At 40.8% G+C, this 16,609-nt stretch overlaps 1 protein-coding gene across 1 annotated transcript in view; it reads left to right on the top strand.

Moving 5' to 3' along the window:
- Window positions 1-16,609, top strand: part of LOC145411379 (DNA excision repair protein ERCC-6-like) — a 101,405-nt gene that overhangs the window by 49,542 nt on the left and 35,254 nt on the right. Inside the window, exons 8-9 of the mRNA XM_080281410.1 lie at window positions 134-250; window positions 13,943-14,038. Of these exons, the coding sequence (XP_080137536.1) occupies window positions 134-250; window positions 13,943-14,038 (213 nt within the window). The remainder of the gene's footprint in view (window positions 1-133; window positions 251-13,942; window positions 14,039-16,609) is intronic.

Raw genomic sequence — 16,609 nt, 5'->3', positions numbered from 1 at the left:
TAATGCCAATGAAAGGATAGGCCAGTTATCAGTCCTTCATTATTTTCAGGCAGCAGTAACCTGGCCTTGATCTCCTGTACTTGAAGAGGGGATTTTTATAGGAGTTTCTTATATATTTATTCTAACCTGACAGGTTCAGACTGCATTCAAGTGTGCCTCTATGCTGCGAGACACAATCAATCCATACTTATTGCGGCGGATGAAGAATGATGTCCGTAACCACCTAAACCTCCCTGACAAGAATGAGCAGGTAAGGTAACACTTTTGATTTGCACTGAACATGTGGATCACTTGTCATTTGGGATTAGGAGCCATGGATCACTCATCACTTGGGCTCAGCAGCCATGGTTTTCTTTATACTGTGGTTGATCAGTTTATACTTTATACATTTTCAGCTGTAATAGATCCGCTTCACATGTAGTGTTGTACCTTTGAATCTTGTTGGGTGGCTTACTAAATGTATGGCACCCATAATTCTTTTCTTCATTGTTATGTTTACATTTTTTATGGTCTTGGTCATGCATGCATGTATAAGCCTGTTTTCATCTGCTGATGGTAGCTAACATTACTACAGGCACCCCCAATACAAAGTCTTCCATTATACAATATTTCACTTTAATGATAATCAAATTTTGACGCTCCTCCCCCCAATTTTTTTTTTTTTTTTTTTTTTTTTTTTTTTTTTTTTTTTTTTTAAGACAGTCTGCCAGCTCTCAGTTTAGTGATCACCATGAAAGAGGAACATTATAATCAGTGGGAATAGTGTTGCCCACTACCAAAAAAAATTGTCATTTGGAGTCAAAGAATGCTATAATTATCTTCATTGTGAATATTGCACTACAATTCTGCATGACAGTTTATATATGCTAGTGTTTGCCTTCAAAAATTTGCAGGACTAAGTAATAGCCTTTTTATCACAAAATGTTTGGAGATACAGCAAACTCTCAGTTTTCTGTCATCACACTTTCCAGTTTTCCAGTCTCACATTAACTGTCGCTTTCAGCTCGGCTTTAATCCCTAAAGCGTGGCCAATGGACAGCCGACCCCCCCCACGGGTGGCGGTGTTGTATCGCGGTCTGAGTACCTGTAGGAAAATATTAGCCAAAAATCAGAGATTAACCCTAGAACATTATACTTGGTATGGCAGATAGTACTTACATTCAGTTTTCTCCAGAGACAGGTGTTGAGCCTTTGTGGACTACCCAAGGACTTGTGGAGACTTGCAAAGTTGGGTAACAAAATCTTCACTTTCACACCTCCAGCAACCCGGTTTCCCCTCTACCACAGCCTCATTCTGTCACAGTAAACTTTATACTACAACGTACAGGTAGTTTGGAATTCGTATTTGTACAATAAGCACTGAAAATAAGGCTAAAATCAACAAAGCGTACGGCCGACATGCAGTGCGGCGGCGGTCTTCCCGTCACTCAACAAACATTTCCATTTTCACAGCTAAAAACACGTATACTACATTATTTTCAATCATATTACTTCCCAAAAGATCACCGCAGCGCGCTTTTTATTCTGCCTTACGCCCATCACTTTATTCTCGTTCCTGTCAGCCGCTCGCACTGACTCGGAAGAGCTAGAACTTGCCATTATGTCACTTTGAAAGCCTGCGGTAAACTGATGCTAAACAGGGGCAAACCGTGCGAAAAAAAGCTAGTGTGACAACTGGGGAAACAAGCATTTCCTATTAGCATAAACTGCTTGTGAGAGAAGAGCGCAGATTTACAGTTCTGAGCAGTCAGAGCGCTGCCATGTATCACAGCCAGGCTGGCCGGGCCGTGGTGGGGGGGGAGGGGGGAAGAATGCGATACTTGGCAACAATGGAGGTCAGTAGTACAAAGGTAAAGTATGCTAATTGTAACTAAAGGGTGGTGGTACTGATAGACAATACCAGCTGGAACATCCTTACCCGCGTTTATTCAAAATTAACTCAAATCGCAAACGCGACGATCCGCCGTTATGTTCTTTTTGGCGAGCGTCGGAAACGCGATGACCTGTGCTTTAGGGGTTAATAGAACACACACACACACACACACACACACACACAGAGGGATTCAAGCTAGGTGGACGTGTGACACCGGTGCTCCGTACCAATCACGGCCAGTGGCATTACCTAAATAGTATCTTTGTATGAGTCAAGCTCAGTACCAGGTTAGACTAAATGATTGTTCATTATAAAAAGGAAAAAAATAATAAGTTTCAACAAGACTTGTAAAAACAGGAAATAGAACCAAGACGAAAGAATATGCTGAGTCATCTCTGAGGTTTGTTTACAACAAGACGGAGACTGTAAGTATATGCTTTGCACTTTAAGTACTGCAAAATGGATACATACTTCAGTAAAACAAATTTGGAAAAGAAAAGGGATAAAGGTAAAAACCAAAATGATGATTTCTACCAAGAACTGGTTGAAGTAGAGACCCACAATAGACTGGTTGAACGTGTAAACAAACTAGAAATGGCTTTCAAAAATGAAATTGATGAAATAAAGAAGCAGATGCACTTGCAAAAGGAAGAAATAGAAAAACTTGGAAGGGAGGCCAATAAGAAAGACACAACCATCAGTGAACTAACCGTGGAACTGAGTACACTTAGGAAGAAAATTAGTGAAATGGCAAGTACAGTAGTCAGTCACGAGAGTGTTATGGAAGAGTTCAAAAATGACACAGAGACAATTAGGCAAGTTAGCAGTCTTATTGACCAGAGCAGTGATATTGAGGAGAAGATAACACAAGTAAATGAAGCTGTGCAAGCTACAAAAATGATGTAGAAACCACGTATGCAGAAATGGTGAAAGTAAAGAAAGACTTAGAAACAAGGGTGGAGGAAAAAAGCATTAAAAAGGAGGTGAAAAGAATAATCCAAAACAATCCAAAGTTAGTTAGAGATTCAGTAGAGATAAACAAATCAATAGTAATCACTGGTATAGAAGAGGATGAAGTTAAAAACAAGATCACAAGAGACAAAAAGGAGATGGCAAATGTAATGAGCTTACTGAAAGAAGTATCAGAGGAAATCTGTAGTAAAGACATAGAGGAACACAAAAGGTTAGGGAAATACGAGAAAAGCAAGACAAGACCTCTAAAAGTGACTTTCCAGAGTGTAAATACTGTGGAAGAGATACTAAAAAATGCAAAGAATCTTAAGGAAAAAGAGGAGTTCAAAAATGTATGGATAAAAAGATGTCTAACACAAGAGGAAATGGAATTACTGAAAGAGAAAAGGGAGGAAGCAAAAGCAAAAAATGAGGGTAGATCAGAAGAGGACAAGAAGAAATTTTTTTTACAAAGTAATAGGATTGCAGGTACGAAAGTGGTACACAAACAGGATGGAAGAAAAAGGAGGAAGGTAGTAGAACCATGTCAGGACAAGTATATAAACAAGATGATAAAGTTGATGTACTCAAATGTGGATGGAATGGTATCTAAATTACTAGAGATGAATGATTATGTCAGAGAAAATGAACCACAAGTAATATGCCTAACTGAAACAAAATTAATACCAAGGATATCAAATGACATACTAAACTTAGAGGAATACAATATATGGAGAAGAGACAGATGTTTAAAAAAAGGAGGAGAAATTATAATATTAACTAAGAAAAATCTAAACGTCAAGGAAATAAAACTAGATATACCATCACAAGTAGAACTGACTGCAGTAGAGATCGACACATCTGAAGGTAAAGTAATTGTAGCAAATTTGTACATGCCACCCAGATCAAACACATGGGAAAGAGACGAATATGAGGACCTGGCAGAGAGTACAATTCAGAGTGTAAGATCATTGCTACATAAAATGGAAGAGAAATCGGAAAGAATTATACTAACTGGGGACTTCAATACAAATATAAATTGGAATACTCTAGATATAAATAGCCAAGAAAGCTGTTGGGACCAAAAGCTCCTGGATCTCGTACAAGAGTTTTTCTTAACGCAACATGTGAGGGAAACCACCAGAAAAAGAGGACTTGATGTACCTTCAGTGCTAGATCTAATATTTACAAGGCAAGAATATGATATTGACAGTTTAATATATCACCCTCCACTCAGCAAAAGCGATCATGCAGTACTAAACTATAACTTCAGGATAGCATATGACATAGTAAATAGCAATGATAGTTACAAAAAGAGCCTAAACTATAAAAAGGGAAATTATCAAGACCTAAAGAAGTATTTCTTAGAAGTTGATTGGGAAAATGAGCTTAGAGGACAAGATTTAAATGCTTTATATAAAAAATTTTGTGAATTTTATGAAATAGGAGTCCAGAAGTACATCCCTCAGCACAAAGAAGCAGATAAGAAAATACAGAAATGGTTCAATACAGAATGTAAAAAATCAAAAGAAAGAAGAGATTTGTTGTGGAATAGATACAGAAGACACAATAGTGAAAGGGCGTACAATAATTACAAACAGGCAAGAAACGACTATACAAGAATAAGGAGGGAAGCCCAAAAACAGTTTGAGAAGGATATAATAAATAAAAGTAGTGATCAACCAAAGCTGTTTTACAGCTATATCAGAAGCAAAACTAAAGTAAAAGATATAATACAATCCATTACGGACGAGGGAATCACTTATACACAAGAGAAAGATATTTGTGAAGCACTAAATAAGAATTTCCAATTAGTTTTTACAGAAGAAAAAAATTTTGAGAGGGACTATGTGGAACACGCATGTCCACACATACTACCAGATATACAAATAGCAGAAAAAGTAATACAGGAGGAGTTAAGTAGATTAGACAGAGGAAAAGCAAGTGGTCCTGATGAAATTTCATGTTGGGTATTACGAGAATGTGCAAAGGAGTTATGTAAACCATTATTTTTAATTTTCAAGAAATCCTTGAGTCAAGGTAAACTACCAGATATTTGGAAAAAAGCAAATATTGTCCCTTTATTCAAGAAAGGAAATAGACAAAATCCACTCAACTACCGACCAGTATCACTGACCAGTGTTGTAAGCAAGGTATTAGAAAAACTTATAAGAAAAGCTTGGGTAAATCATCTAGAAGAACACAGTATGATAACAGAAAGACAGTTTGGTTTCAGAAAAGGAAAATCATGTGTTACTAATCTGTTAAGCAACTATGACAGAGTAACAAACACAATACAGGAAAGGGAAGGATGGGTGGACAGTATCTATTTAGGTTTCAAGAAAGCTTTTGACACAGTACCACACCAAAGACTTTTATAGAAACTGTACCATCAAGGAGGAATTCGAGGCAAACTGTTTTGTTGGATGCAAGACTTTCTCATAAAAAGAGAAATGAGGACAGTACTAAGAGGAAAGGAAGAGAGAGGTGAAAAGATTAGTAAGAGAGAGTAAGAAGAGAGTGGATCAGGAATTTGGAAGGAATTTGAGTGTAAAGTGGAGGGACTGTAAGAAAATGTTCTGGAGAGAAGTGAAAAGAGTAAGACAGGGTGGAAGTGAAGTTAGCAGGGGAGTGAAAGATAAACATGGTAGATTACTAGTGGAGAAGGGAGAAAAAGTGAGCAGATGGAGAGAACACTTTAAGGAATTGTTGAACGTAGAGGATGGAAGTAATGCGAGTATAAGTGGCTGGGGAATGGCTGGGAGAAGGAGGGAGGTGAGAAGACAGGTAGAAATCAGTAGGATAGAGGTTGTGGAAGCAATGAAGAAAGTTAAATCGGGGAAAGCCCCAGGAATTGATGGAGTGTGTGGTGAGATGCTGAAGCATGGGGGAGAGATAGTAGTAGAATGGATGTGGAAGATGTGCAGATTGGCCTGGGAGGAAGGTAGAGTCCCGGAGGATTGGAAGTCAGGTATAACTATTCCCTTGTACAAAGGAAAAGGGGAAAAAGAAGTGTGTGGTAATCATAGGGGCATTTGTCTTCTTAGTATAATAGGAAAAGTGTATGGTAGGATACTTATAGACAGAGTTAGAGAAAGAACAGAGAAATTAGTTGGAGAAGAACAGGGAGGCTTTAGGAAGGGAAGAGGTTGTGTAGATCAGATATTCATTCTTAGATCTTTAGTGGAAAAGTTTCTAGAGAAGGGAAAGAAGTTGTATGCGGCTTTCATGGATTTGGAGAAAGCATATGACAGGGTGGATAGACAAGGATTGTGGAAAGTGTTAAGAATATATGGAGTAGATGGGAAGTTGTTGAATGCTGTGAAGAGTATGTATGATGGTGCTAAGGCTGCAGTGCGTGTGGATGGTGAACTAAGTGAATTTTTCTCTTTGAAAGTTGGTTTGAAACAGGGATGTGTCATGTCTCCATGGTTGTTCAATCTGTACATGGATGGGGTAATAAAGAGGTACAAGGTAGGGTAGTGGATGTTGGAGTGGCCCTGGTGAGAGAGGATAGTGTTTGGAAACTCCCTGTACTGTTGTTTGCAGATGATACTGTGTTTTTGAGTGAAGATGAAGGGGAGCTGCAAGGCTTGGTGGATGAGTTTGAGAGAGTGTGTAAGAAACGGAACCTAAAGGTGAATGTAGGGAAGAGTAAAGTGATGGTCTTTGAGAGAGGTGAAGTCAGTGAATGTATAGCGAGGTTGGATGGTGAGGAATTGGAAAATGTGAGTACGTTTAAGTATTTGGGTAGTGTGATGAGTAAGGATGGAGGTTTGGAGGGTGAAGTGCTTGAAAGGGTACAGCAGGGAAGAAAGGTTGCTGGTTCCTTGAAAGCAGTGATAAGAAACAGGGAAGTGAGCATGGAAGTAAAAAAGTTACTACATGACAGTATTGTGATACCAACTCTAACGTACGGAAGTGAAGCTTGGACGTTGTTGGAAGGACACAAGTCAAGAGTGAGAGCAGTGGAAATGAGTTATTTAAGAGGAGCTTGTGGAGTCACGTGGAGAGACAGGCTGACGAATGAGGATATAAAGGAGCGTTGTGGTGTTGATGTGGATGTGATAGGGAGCGTTGTGAGGAACACACTGAGGTGGTTTGGCCATGTGGAGAGGATGGAGGGTGAAAGACTGACGAAGAGAGTGTATGTGAGTGAGGTGGAGGGTGGAAGAGGGAGGGGGAGACCGAGGATGAGATGGAGGGATGGGGTGGAGAGGTATATGAGAGAGGGGGGTGTGAGTTGGGAGCAGGGTGGTGAAATGGCGGGGGACAGGGCGACTTGGAGGCGATTTGTTTGTGGCCACCCCAAACGGGATTGAGGCGTCTGGCAATAGATAGATAGATAGACTAAGAGGAAACTACTCATCATGGAAAGAAGTGACTAGTGGAGTACCACAGGGTTCAGTGCTGGCACCAATCATGTTTTTAGTGTATATAAATGATATAAACAGTAACACTGGAAATGAGAGCTATCTGAATATGTTTGCAGATGATGCAAAAATACAAAGGAGAATTACTAACACAGACTCTTGTAAAGAGCTACAAGAAGAATTAAATAAACTTCATAAATGGAGTAGTACATGGCAAATGGAATTCAATGTGGACAAGTGTCATGTAATCAAGTTTGGTAAAAGTGGAAAAAGACCTGATTGGGATTATAAGTTAGGAAATAAAACCCTATATACATCAGAAAGAGAGAAAGACCTAGGTGTGATTATCAATAACAGACTATCTCCGGCTGACCACATCAGCGAGAAGGTACGCAACATGTATACACTGCTTGCAAATATGAGAATAGCATTCACATACATAAATGAAGACATGCTAAGAAGGATAATAACATCATTCATTAGACCAACCCTGGAATATGCATCAGTAGTCTGGAGTCCTCATCTCAAAAAGCACATAGACAAGATTGAAAAATTTCAAAGGGCCGCTACAAGATGGATACCAAGCTTAAGGGACCTAAGCTACGAAGAAAGACTAAATAAACTGAATCTACCAACACTACAGGAGAGAAGGAAGAGAGGTGACATGATAATGCTATATAAATGCATATCAGGAAAGAAGAAAATAGACATAAATTATTACTTAACATATGGAGAAGCATCAGCAAGAGGACACTGCAAAAAACTGCATAAGAAGAGAGGTGATAAAGACGTAAGGAAATTCATTTTCCCAAACTGAGCAATTGATCAATGGAATGCACTACCGAATGAAATAGTGTGTGCCAAAAAAATTCACAAATTTAAGGATATGTACGATAAATATGGTTTAAGACACGGGACAGTACGAGCTTGACTCATTCCTGTAAAGATACAATTAGGTACAATTAGGTAAGAACACACACAACTCTTTCTCTGTCTCTCTCTCTCAAATAAAGTAGTGATTGCATGTCTTTTTCATCCCATTGCATCATTCTCTCACTCCCCTGCATAGCATTGCAGTAATTTGTGTGCAGTGCTAGTGATCAGAAGGGATCTCTGTGTATGTTTTATAGTGGATTCCCCCCCCCCCCTGCTCTCATGATGAAATGACTGAAAGTCAGTGGTAATGTCTTGCTGAGGTGCTAACCTTGGTGAAAACTTGATGCTGAGAGTGCTCCCTCTGGCAAAGGGAAAGTGAAACACCCCAAGAAAAAGCTTCACCCTTGAAGTGAAGTGGGTTATCATGAGACAGCACAAGACAGCCATATCACTAGTAGCATTGCAGGCATGACACAGATACCTGAATCAGCCATCTCTGCCATCATCAAGAGGTCTTTTGATGTGTTAGCTGCAGGGCAACTGGTGAGGTGTCCTTCGTCAGTGCTAAGAGGATCACAAAGGTTAGAGACCCAGCGATGGAGGAGATGGAGAGGCTCATGACAGCGTGGGTGCAGCACCAGCGCTGAAAGGGTGTGCACCACTGGGCTCAAGCCTGATCTGCACTGAGGTTCTCTCCCTGTGGTCTAACATAAGGAAAAAGCTGGAGGTGGAGCTGAAAAATGTGGTGAAGGCTAGTCCAGAGTGGATCAACTGCAACAAGGGGCACGGTGGCCTTCGGTATGTGTCTGTCACAGGCAAGGCTGCCAGTACTGAATGCAGCTGTGGCAGCATTCCCCAAGGAGCTTAAGTTGCATATAGAGGAAGGCAGGTACAGCCCCAAATAAGTCATCAGTTTCAATGAAATGGAGCTATACTGAAAATAGATGTCGTCAAAGATGTTCCTGGTGGTTGAGGAGAAGAATGTGTTGGGTTTTAAGACAGCAAAATACTGCTTGTCACTCCTGTCGGGGGGCTCCATCAAGGGCAACTTAACCTGTTCTGTGCCAGACCCCTCGCTGGCCGTTTACCCTCCCTGTGCCAAGGGTCTGGGAGGCAGAGTGACCCCCTATGCTGGTGATTTTTCACTTTGTTTTTATTGCATGAATGAACTTGGAATGTTTAAGAAATAAGCCTAGTGATACTAAAAGTGCTCACTTTGGCTGTTTTCAGGCTGAAAACAGGTGTTCATTGTCCCATGACGGCGAATGATATTTCACGTTGTTTCTGTAGACTGCATCGGCCTAGTTGTGCCCCAATTGCATCAGGTGGCTGTATTCAGGAATCGTCAGTGACTGATGTGGATAGATAGTCCACTTTGATGTGGACTGGGTGGATACATGGACTAAATGGTGTTTGCAAATGCAACCTGGTTGACGTCAGATGGCCACAGTCGGATCTGTTATGATGTGAAGTTTGGGTTTCATGCTAGTTTAACGTATTTTCACATTCACTTATTTCATATATTATATTGCTCTGAGGCGATGCCAAGCACCTGATGTTGGATGCACACGAACTGGATGCATTGCATCTCGCACAGAGATGTATCCACATGTTGGTTTCCTTGATATGGGAACAGATTCATCCCCACTTGAGGTACTTACCTCAGATGCCACATAATAGTGGTCAATATCGTTATCATTAACGACTGAGGCATCACTTTCCATAAGTTCATCGGTATCAGTAGCATCCAGCTTTTCCTAGAACTTAGGAGTACGCATTGTATCCTCGGTAGAGCGGCGCGACATGCTGATACTCCTGAATTCACTCAGAGACTTACATGCCCAAGCAGGCAAAACCCCTACCCCCCTGCCACATACCCCCCTCCCACTCATAAGCAGGGTGGAGGAAGGTGTCTGCTCTCATTTTCAGTAAAGCAGTTAGAGTAGACAAAAAATTTTGTGGAAGCATGTGTAAGAGTTAATGGGCATCTAAGGAATGGTTCACGATCAGTGTGGGCGCGTGACAACGTTGTGTGATGTCCCCATGGTTGTTCAATATATACACATATGGATGGGGTGATGAGAGAAGTAAAAACACAAGTACAGTAGTGGAGAGAGGGATGGCATTGGTAATGAATGGTGATGGATGGATTATCTCAAATTTGTTGTATGCTGATGATGCAGTACTGCTTGCAAGTACCAGACAAGAACTTGGTAGGCTAGTGCAGAGTTTTGCTGATGTCTGTGAGCATCATGCCTTGAGAGTAAATATAGAAAAGAGTAAAGTGATGGTTATTGAGAGAGAAGGTGACTCCCAGTGCGATGTTACAGTGAACAGAGACTGAAATTGGTGAGAGAGTTCAAATACTTGGGTACAGTGATAGAAAAGAGAGGAAAATGTGCAGAAGAAGTGGAAAGTAGAGTGTCACAGGGAAGAAAAGTAGCTGGTGTAATGAAGGGCTTGATAAGAAACAGAGGCTGAGTGTTGCAGCTGCATGAGGCTTACATGAAGGAGTGTTAGTGTCAGCTTTAACATATGGATGTGAGACAATGGTGTGGCATGAAAATGAAAAGTCAAGAGTGAGAGCAGTGGAGATGGGACTGCTGAGGAATGTACGTGTAGTACAGAGGGTGGATAGGATACGAAATACAGTAAAAGTCCAATTCTTCTGCATCCAATTCCCCGGCAAATCTGACATTTCGGCAGTTTTGAGAAATAGTCCCATTTACGAAAATCTCTGATCGTTCAGCAGATTTTCCGATTTTTTTCGTCCCCTCTACTGCTGGGGACTTCTTCCAGCAGTAGCAGACTCCAATCAACCCCTTCTATTGTACATATGTATATAAGGAACCTACTATAAGTTTAGGTAAGTGCATGTGAACTTGTAGGTCTACTGTATATATAGTATGTTCACTAATTTCTTTATTTTTCATATTCATGTATAGTACTGTATTCATTACAGTATTGTACGGTATCTAACAGTATACAGTACTCTTTCCAAACACATTTGTAATGATATGAGTAGTGATGATAGTGTTCACCGAAACATATAAGGTACTGAGTGGGTAGGGTTTTTGATAATTCGGCAATTTTGATTTTTCGGCACTTGCCTGGTCCCATAGATGCCGAAAAATCGGACTTCTACTGTAATGTGATTCATGAAAGATGTGGAGTGAGGAAGTCGGTGGACACCAGAATCGAAGAGAGTGTACTGAGATGGTATGGTCATTTGGAGAGAATGTATAACAACAGAATGGTGAAAAAAGTATATCTGAGTGGATTTGAAGGAGCGAGGACATGTGGTAGGCCAAGGAGATGGTGGAGAGATGTGGTGGATGAGTGTGCGAGGAAGAGAGGTGAGGCTAGGACCTGACAAGAGATCGAGCTGGCTGGATGAATGTTGTGAGGAGAAGTGCATGATCAGGGATTTTGCACCCCTTTTTGACATGGCAGCGTCTGGATTGACTCAATCGGATACGTTTATGTGAAGCTACAGAATGTGGTGAATGTTTTTGGTGTATCCGATAGAGCAGGGATTCCGGGGGCTTGAATGATGAGTGAATGGAAGCGTGGCTTATTGGACTGGGCTGTCTGGACATTGCTACTCCTCACCCTGCCCAAGGGTGGGAAAAAAGGTCCAGATGTTGATGATGGTGATGGAAGTGTCCCCAAAACCAAGTCCCTACCAGTTAAGGACCTGGCATGACTGGCATTGCTTGGTTGGCCGTATTAGGTATGGACCTGGCATGACTGGCATTGTTTGGTTGTCTGTATTAGGTATGGACCTGGCATGGCTAACACTTTTAGGTTGTCCGTACCAGGTACGGACTTGTCACTGAACGGGTTAACCCATACCATGCTAGCGACGTAGTGTAGATCTATATTCCATTCAAAAACGTCGGTGACATAGCTCTACATCCTGCAGCATTGAGAAGTCATTGCAAGCAACTGAAGTAAATTGGAAGGTAATAACCTATCTCGCAAACTTCAGACATTTCTCCGGTATACTTACAACACTAATTTAGGAGTGCAGAAGTTGAGTGAGTCTTCACAGGCTCATGGCTACTCTGCTTTCTCAGTAACCTTTGAGATTCAGAGGTTGAGTGGCACCAACCTGACTCAATGCAGCATACTTTCTGACTTTGGTGATTACTTTTATTAGTGCCAGGGATCTCATATTGATGTATTAAGCCCATTTAACAACAAAACAATCCAGAATTGATTCACAAACACACAGATGCTTATTTCTCTCAGTAACTTCAAAGATTTCACAGGTAGAGTGGCACCAACCTGATTCGATTCAACCAATTTTCTGGCTTTGGTGATTATTTTTATCAGTGCCGGGGATCTTATATTGATGAATTAAGCCCATTTAGCCAGGAAAAAAAAATCCGAAATCCTTTCACAAGCTCACAGCCGTTGTGCTCTCTCAGTAACCATTAAGATTTCACGGGTAGAGTGACACCAACCTGGCATGATTCAACCAACTTTCTGGCTTTTATTAGTGCCAGGGATCTTATATTGATGTATTAATCCATTTATCCAAGAAACAAAATCATCCGGCATACAGGGGTATCAGTTTTCTTTTTTGCCTAGCACGATACAGGTTAAAGCTGAAGCCACTCGATGTACCACATAGAAAATTCCCTTGTCCTGACACGTTATATCAAGGAGAACTATGAGGTAGTTTAGAAATCCAGTGCCAAGGCCTGGCTGACCTGAGTGTTATACCAGTCTTACATAGCCAGCAACTTGTCCCCAACCCTCTGCACCTGTGCCATAGAAAACAGCATTGCTAGCTGCTCCTGCTCATCGTTTACAGTGTGATGAGACACCCTGTCTCCATGGGTGACCTGGTAAAGGTAAAGGTGGGGGAACATGCCATGAGGCACTTAGCTGCAGTGCTCATCTCCTTAACATAGGCCTTTGAGCCTGTGGCAAGTGTCACTCCTGCTGCAGTGGGTCGGGGTGTGGGAATCCAAAAGGAAACATCACTATTTATGATGCTGTCACACCTTTTAGACCGGCAGCAGCAAGGTGGCTACATCACCTTGTTCTTAGAAGTGTTTAAACAGCCTGGTGGTTTAGTACAAACTGTCATTCTACAAATATTGGTATTTATTAAAAAGCAGGAGTGAATTGCTTAGATGGATATTAGCGAAGCTAAAAGCAGACAACTCACTATGTAAGTTAAGTAACACAAAGAAGAGAGACCAGAGTTGCCTGCATCCATATGTAGGTTAGCCATATACTGTACTATGTTTTTTTTTTCCCTCAAAAGAAGCTACAGGCATAAACAATATTTTTTTATTTGTTAAAAGAGAGATGTTCAAGTATACTCAACTTCTGCAAGCAGATTAATTCCTATATTACATTTGCTTCCCCCTGAACATGTTTTGATCATTGTTTGAACAATTTGTATTTCATATTTTTTCTAAATTATTTTCCCTACTTTTATTTTTTCAATACTGTATTTACTTTTTTGCAGTCTTATGTTTAGCTCTGTGAGAAATCAGCATCAGAAATGAATATCTCATGGCTTTCTTATGTGAAAAAGTATATTGTATACATATTGTGTACATACGAATATAACAGTTTTTCGTGTTGAAATGTCAATATTTAAAATTACACTTGAAATAGCCTCAGTATCCTAAAGGTTCAAACAATTTGATTGTCATACAAGACACACGTAAAAACTTAGTAAGCAGAGGGTTGACTGTATGCAGTAACTCCCATGAAGGTATGAGTTTACAGAACAATATTAAATATTTATCTGTCTGTTGTGCATATACAGTAATCTTACTGTACATTTATTTATAACTTAAGTATTTTGAAGCTCAAATTTTAATCTAGAATTGCTGCTTTGCAGGTACTGTTTTGTGGTCTGACTGAAGAGCAAAGAAAAATCTACCAGGAGTACATCTCAGGGGACCAAGTCAACTCCATCCTTGGTGGCCGCATGAAGGCAAGTTCAGTATTGATCAGATGGTCAGCCAGTTACCAATATAGTCGGTTATATGTGCTCCAGAGTATGTCTTATGGGTCATCTTTTTTATGTTCTGTTTAGTTTTAAAGTCCAGTTACAGTAAAATTGCCTAGTAAGCTTCCTTTACTAAATATACAGCACATTTGCCAGTTTCTTCCAAGTTACAGGAGCAGGTAAATGGATAAGTGGTGATATTTAGAACATATCCATGAGGTACAGTAAGGACTACCTGTATCACAACTTTTTCCTAACAAATGGTGCTATAAATTTAGGATCATTGAATAATGTGCTTTATAGGTAACATTGGAACCATAAAGGCAGTTTCTCAGTATAGACTTTAAAAAAAAAATGACGACACCCTGTATTTTTTTTTTTTTTTTATACTGGCCTGTATTGTGCTAATGATACCTGTTTTCCAATTCTTGACATATCAAAAGCCCCTGAGGAAATAGTGGTATTGACATATGGTGTGAAAGTGAAGTTTTGGACGCGTTTTCAGGAATACTATTGAACATAGTGGGAAAGAGTTTGTAGGAATAACAAGTTGCCTGCTCTTTAATGAAATTACACAAGCACTAAACCCCAACTACCCCCCAGAATTACTTTTATGGGAGTTCAAGTTGGAGCTTCTTAATTCACCAGACCATCAAGCATTTATAAAAAAAAAAAAAAAAAAAAAAAAAACGTGAGAGTTCAAGTTGGAGCACTTTAATTCACCAGACCATCAAGCATTTAAAAAAAAAAAAAAAAAAAAAAATTGCATATAAGAGTAATCAAGTTACTGTGTTATATCATTACAATTCACGGAATGACAGGCCCACCTTGTGGTAGGTAGGGGCGCTCACCATCCACTCACTCGATGTAGTGCTGCTCTCGGGTGTGTGACCTTTCCTCTCCTCAATCCTTCTTTCCTTCCATCCTCTTCTGTCTTTCTTTCCTTCAGTCTTTCCTCGTCCATCTGCCTACGGGTGACTTTACACTCCCTCTTCCGTCTTTCTTTTCTTCATTCTTTCCTCTTCCTGCTGCCTGTGGGAGACTCTGCACTGAGTGACAAGCCAAATGGTTTCCTGTACACCAGGAAACCATTTACTACACTGGGTGGTAACCACATAACCAAATTTTGGCGCCTGATGGTTTTGTGAGTAATTACGGCACTCCAATTGGATTGAGCCAGTGAAGGTGTACATCCATGGGTGGTTGGGGTTTTTTGCTCATGTAATGCCACTCAGGGATGAGTGAGGCTGGTCACTCTCATCTTAAATGTCAGGACCAACTTGCCTAGCCCCGGGCTCCTATGCTCTTAATGGGGCAACGTAGGATTGCATGATGGATGGATGATATCTATCTGTCTATTTATCTGTCTATCTATCTATATCTATCTATCTATATATACTCCCCCTTGGGGGTAGGGGGGGTTTTCAAGAATACTCCCCCAGTATCCCTGCATGTCGTACAAGGTGACTAAAAGGGTTGGCGGAGGGTTAGTGTCCCTCCCCAGAAAACAACTAACTAAAAAGACGAACAACAAGCCTCGGACAAGGACTGACCAAAAGATGACGACCAAGGACCGGGCAAAGGACATGGTAATTGCAACAGGGAATGTAAGAGGTGCGAATAATGAGGTGAAAGAGAGAGAGATTGTCCAGGTGCTTGAGGGTGCGAAAGTTGATGTATGTGGAGTAACTGAAACTAAATGGAAAGGTGAGAGTGTGAGAGAGTGGGAGTATGGATGGGGTATACGTGCAGGAGTAGGTGAGAATGAGAGGGCAAAGGAAGGAGTGTGTATAGTTGTGAGTAAAAGATGGAAGAAGAACATAAGAGAGTATGGATCAGTTGGGTCAAGGATTGTGTGGGTAAGATTGAAAGTTGGAATACAAATGTGGGCAATTGTGTGCGTGTATGCGCCAAAGCAAGATCGTGCAAGCAGAGTGAGAGAAGAGCTCTGGACAAATGTGGAAGTGTGCATGGAAAAGTTTGAAAGGAATGAGAGAGTGTTTTTGATCGGTGATATGAATGGTAAAGTAGGGAATGTGAAGGTGAATGGAATAGTTAGTGAGTGGGGTGTGCTTGCTGAGATAGATGAGAGTGGCAGTGCGTTAGTGGACATTTGTGCTGGGAGGGGGTTGGTGATAGCCAATACCTTCAGGCATAAAATGATCCACAAGTATAAATGGCGAGTGATGAGAAGGGTGGGTGGTGAACTGAATGAAAGGAAGGCAATGATTGATTATGTGTGTGTGGATGAAAGGATGCGAAGATGTGTAATGGATGCAAGAGCTTATAGAGGTTGGGGGAGTGGACTTTCTGACCACTGCTTGGTGGTGGCCAGAATCAAGGTCCAAATAAGATGGAGAAATACAAGAAGGGAATGACAGGAAGAAGGAGTATTTGCAAGGAGAGTGGAAAGGTCACAAGAGGATGAGAAAAAGGCAGAATATAAGAGAGAAGTGGAGGAACGATTGGGCAAATATGAATTGGAGCAGATGGGGGACGTGGAAGTTGTGTGCAGGATATTCACAGAAGAAATATGTGCAGCATGTGATGTGGTGT

Source organism: Coenobita brevimanus, chromosome 89 (assembly GCF_032717465.1).
Source record: "Coenobita brevimanus isolate Jiangsu-jjx chromosome 89, ASM3271746v2, whole genome shotgun sequence".
Taxonomy (NCBI): Eukaryota; Metazoa; Arthropoda; class Malacostraca; order Decapoda; family Coenobitidae; genus Coenobita; species Coenobita brevimanus.
The sequence above is the reverse complement of the archived record's forward strand: the minus strand, read 5'-3'. Positions and strand labels throughout refer to the sequence as shown.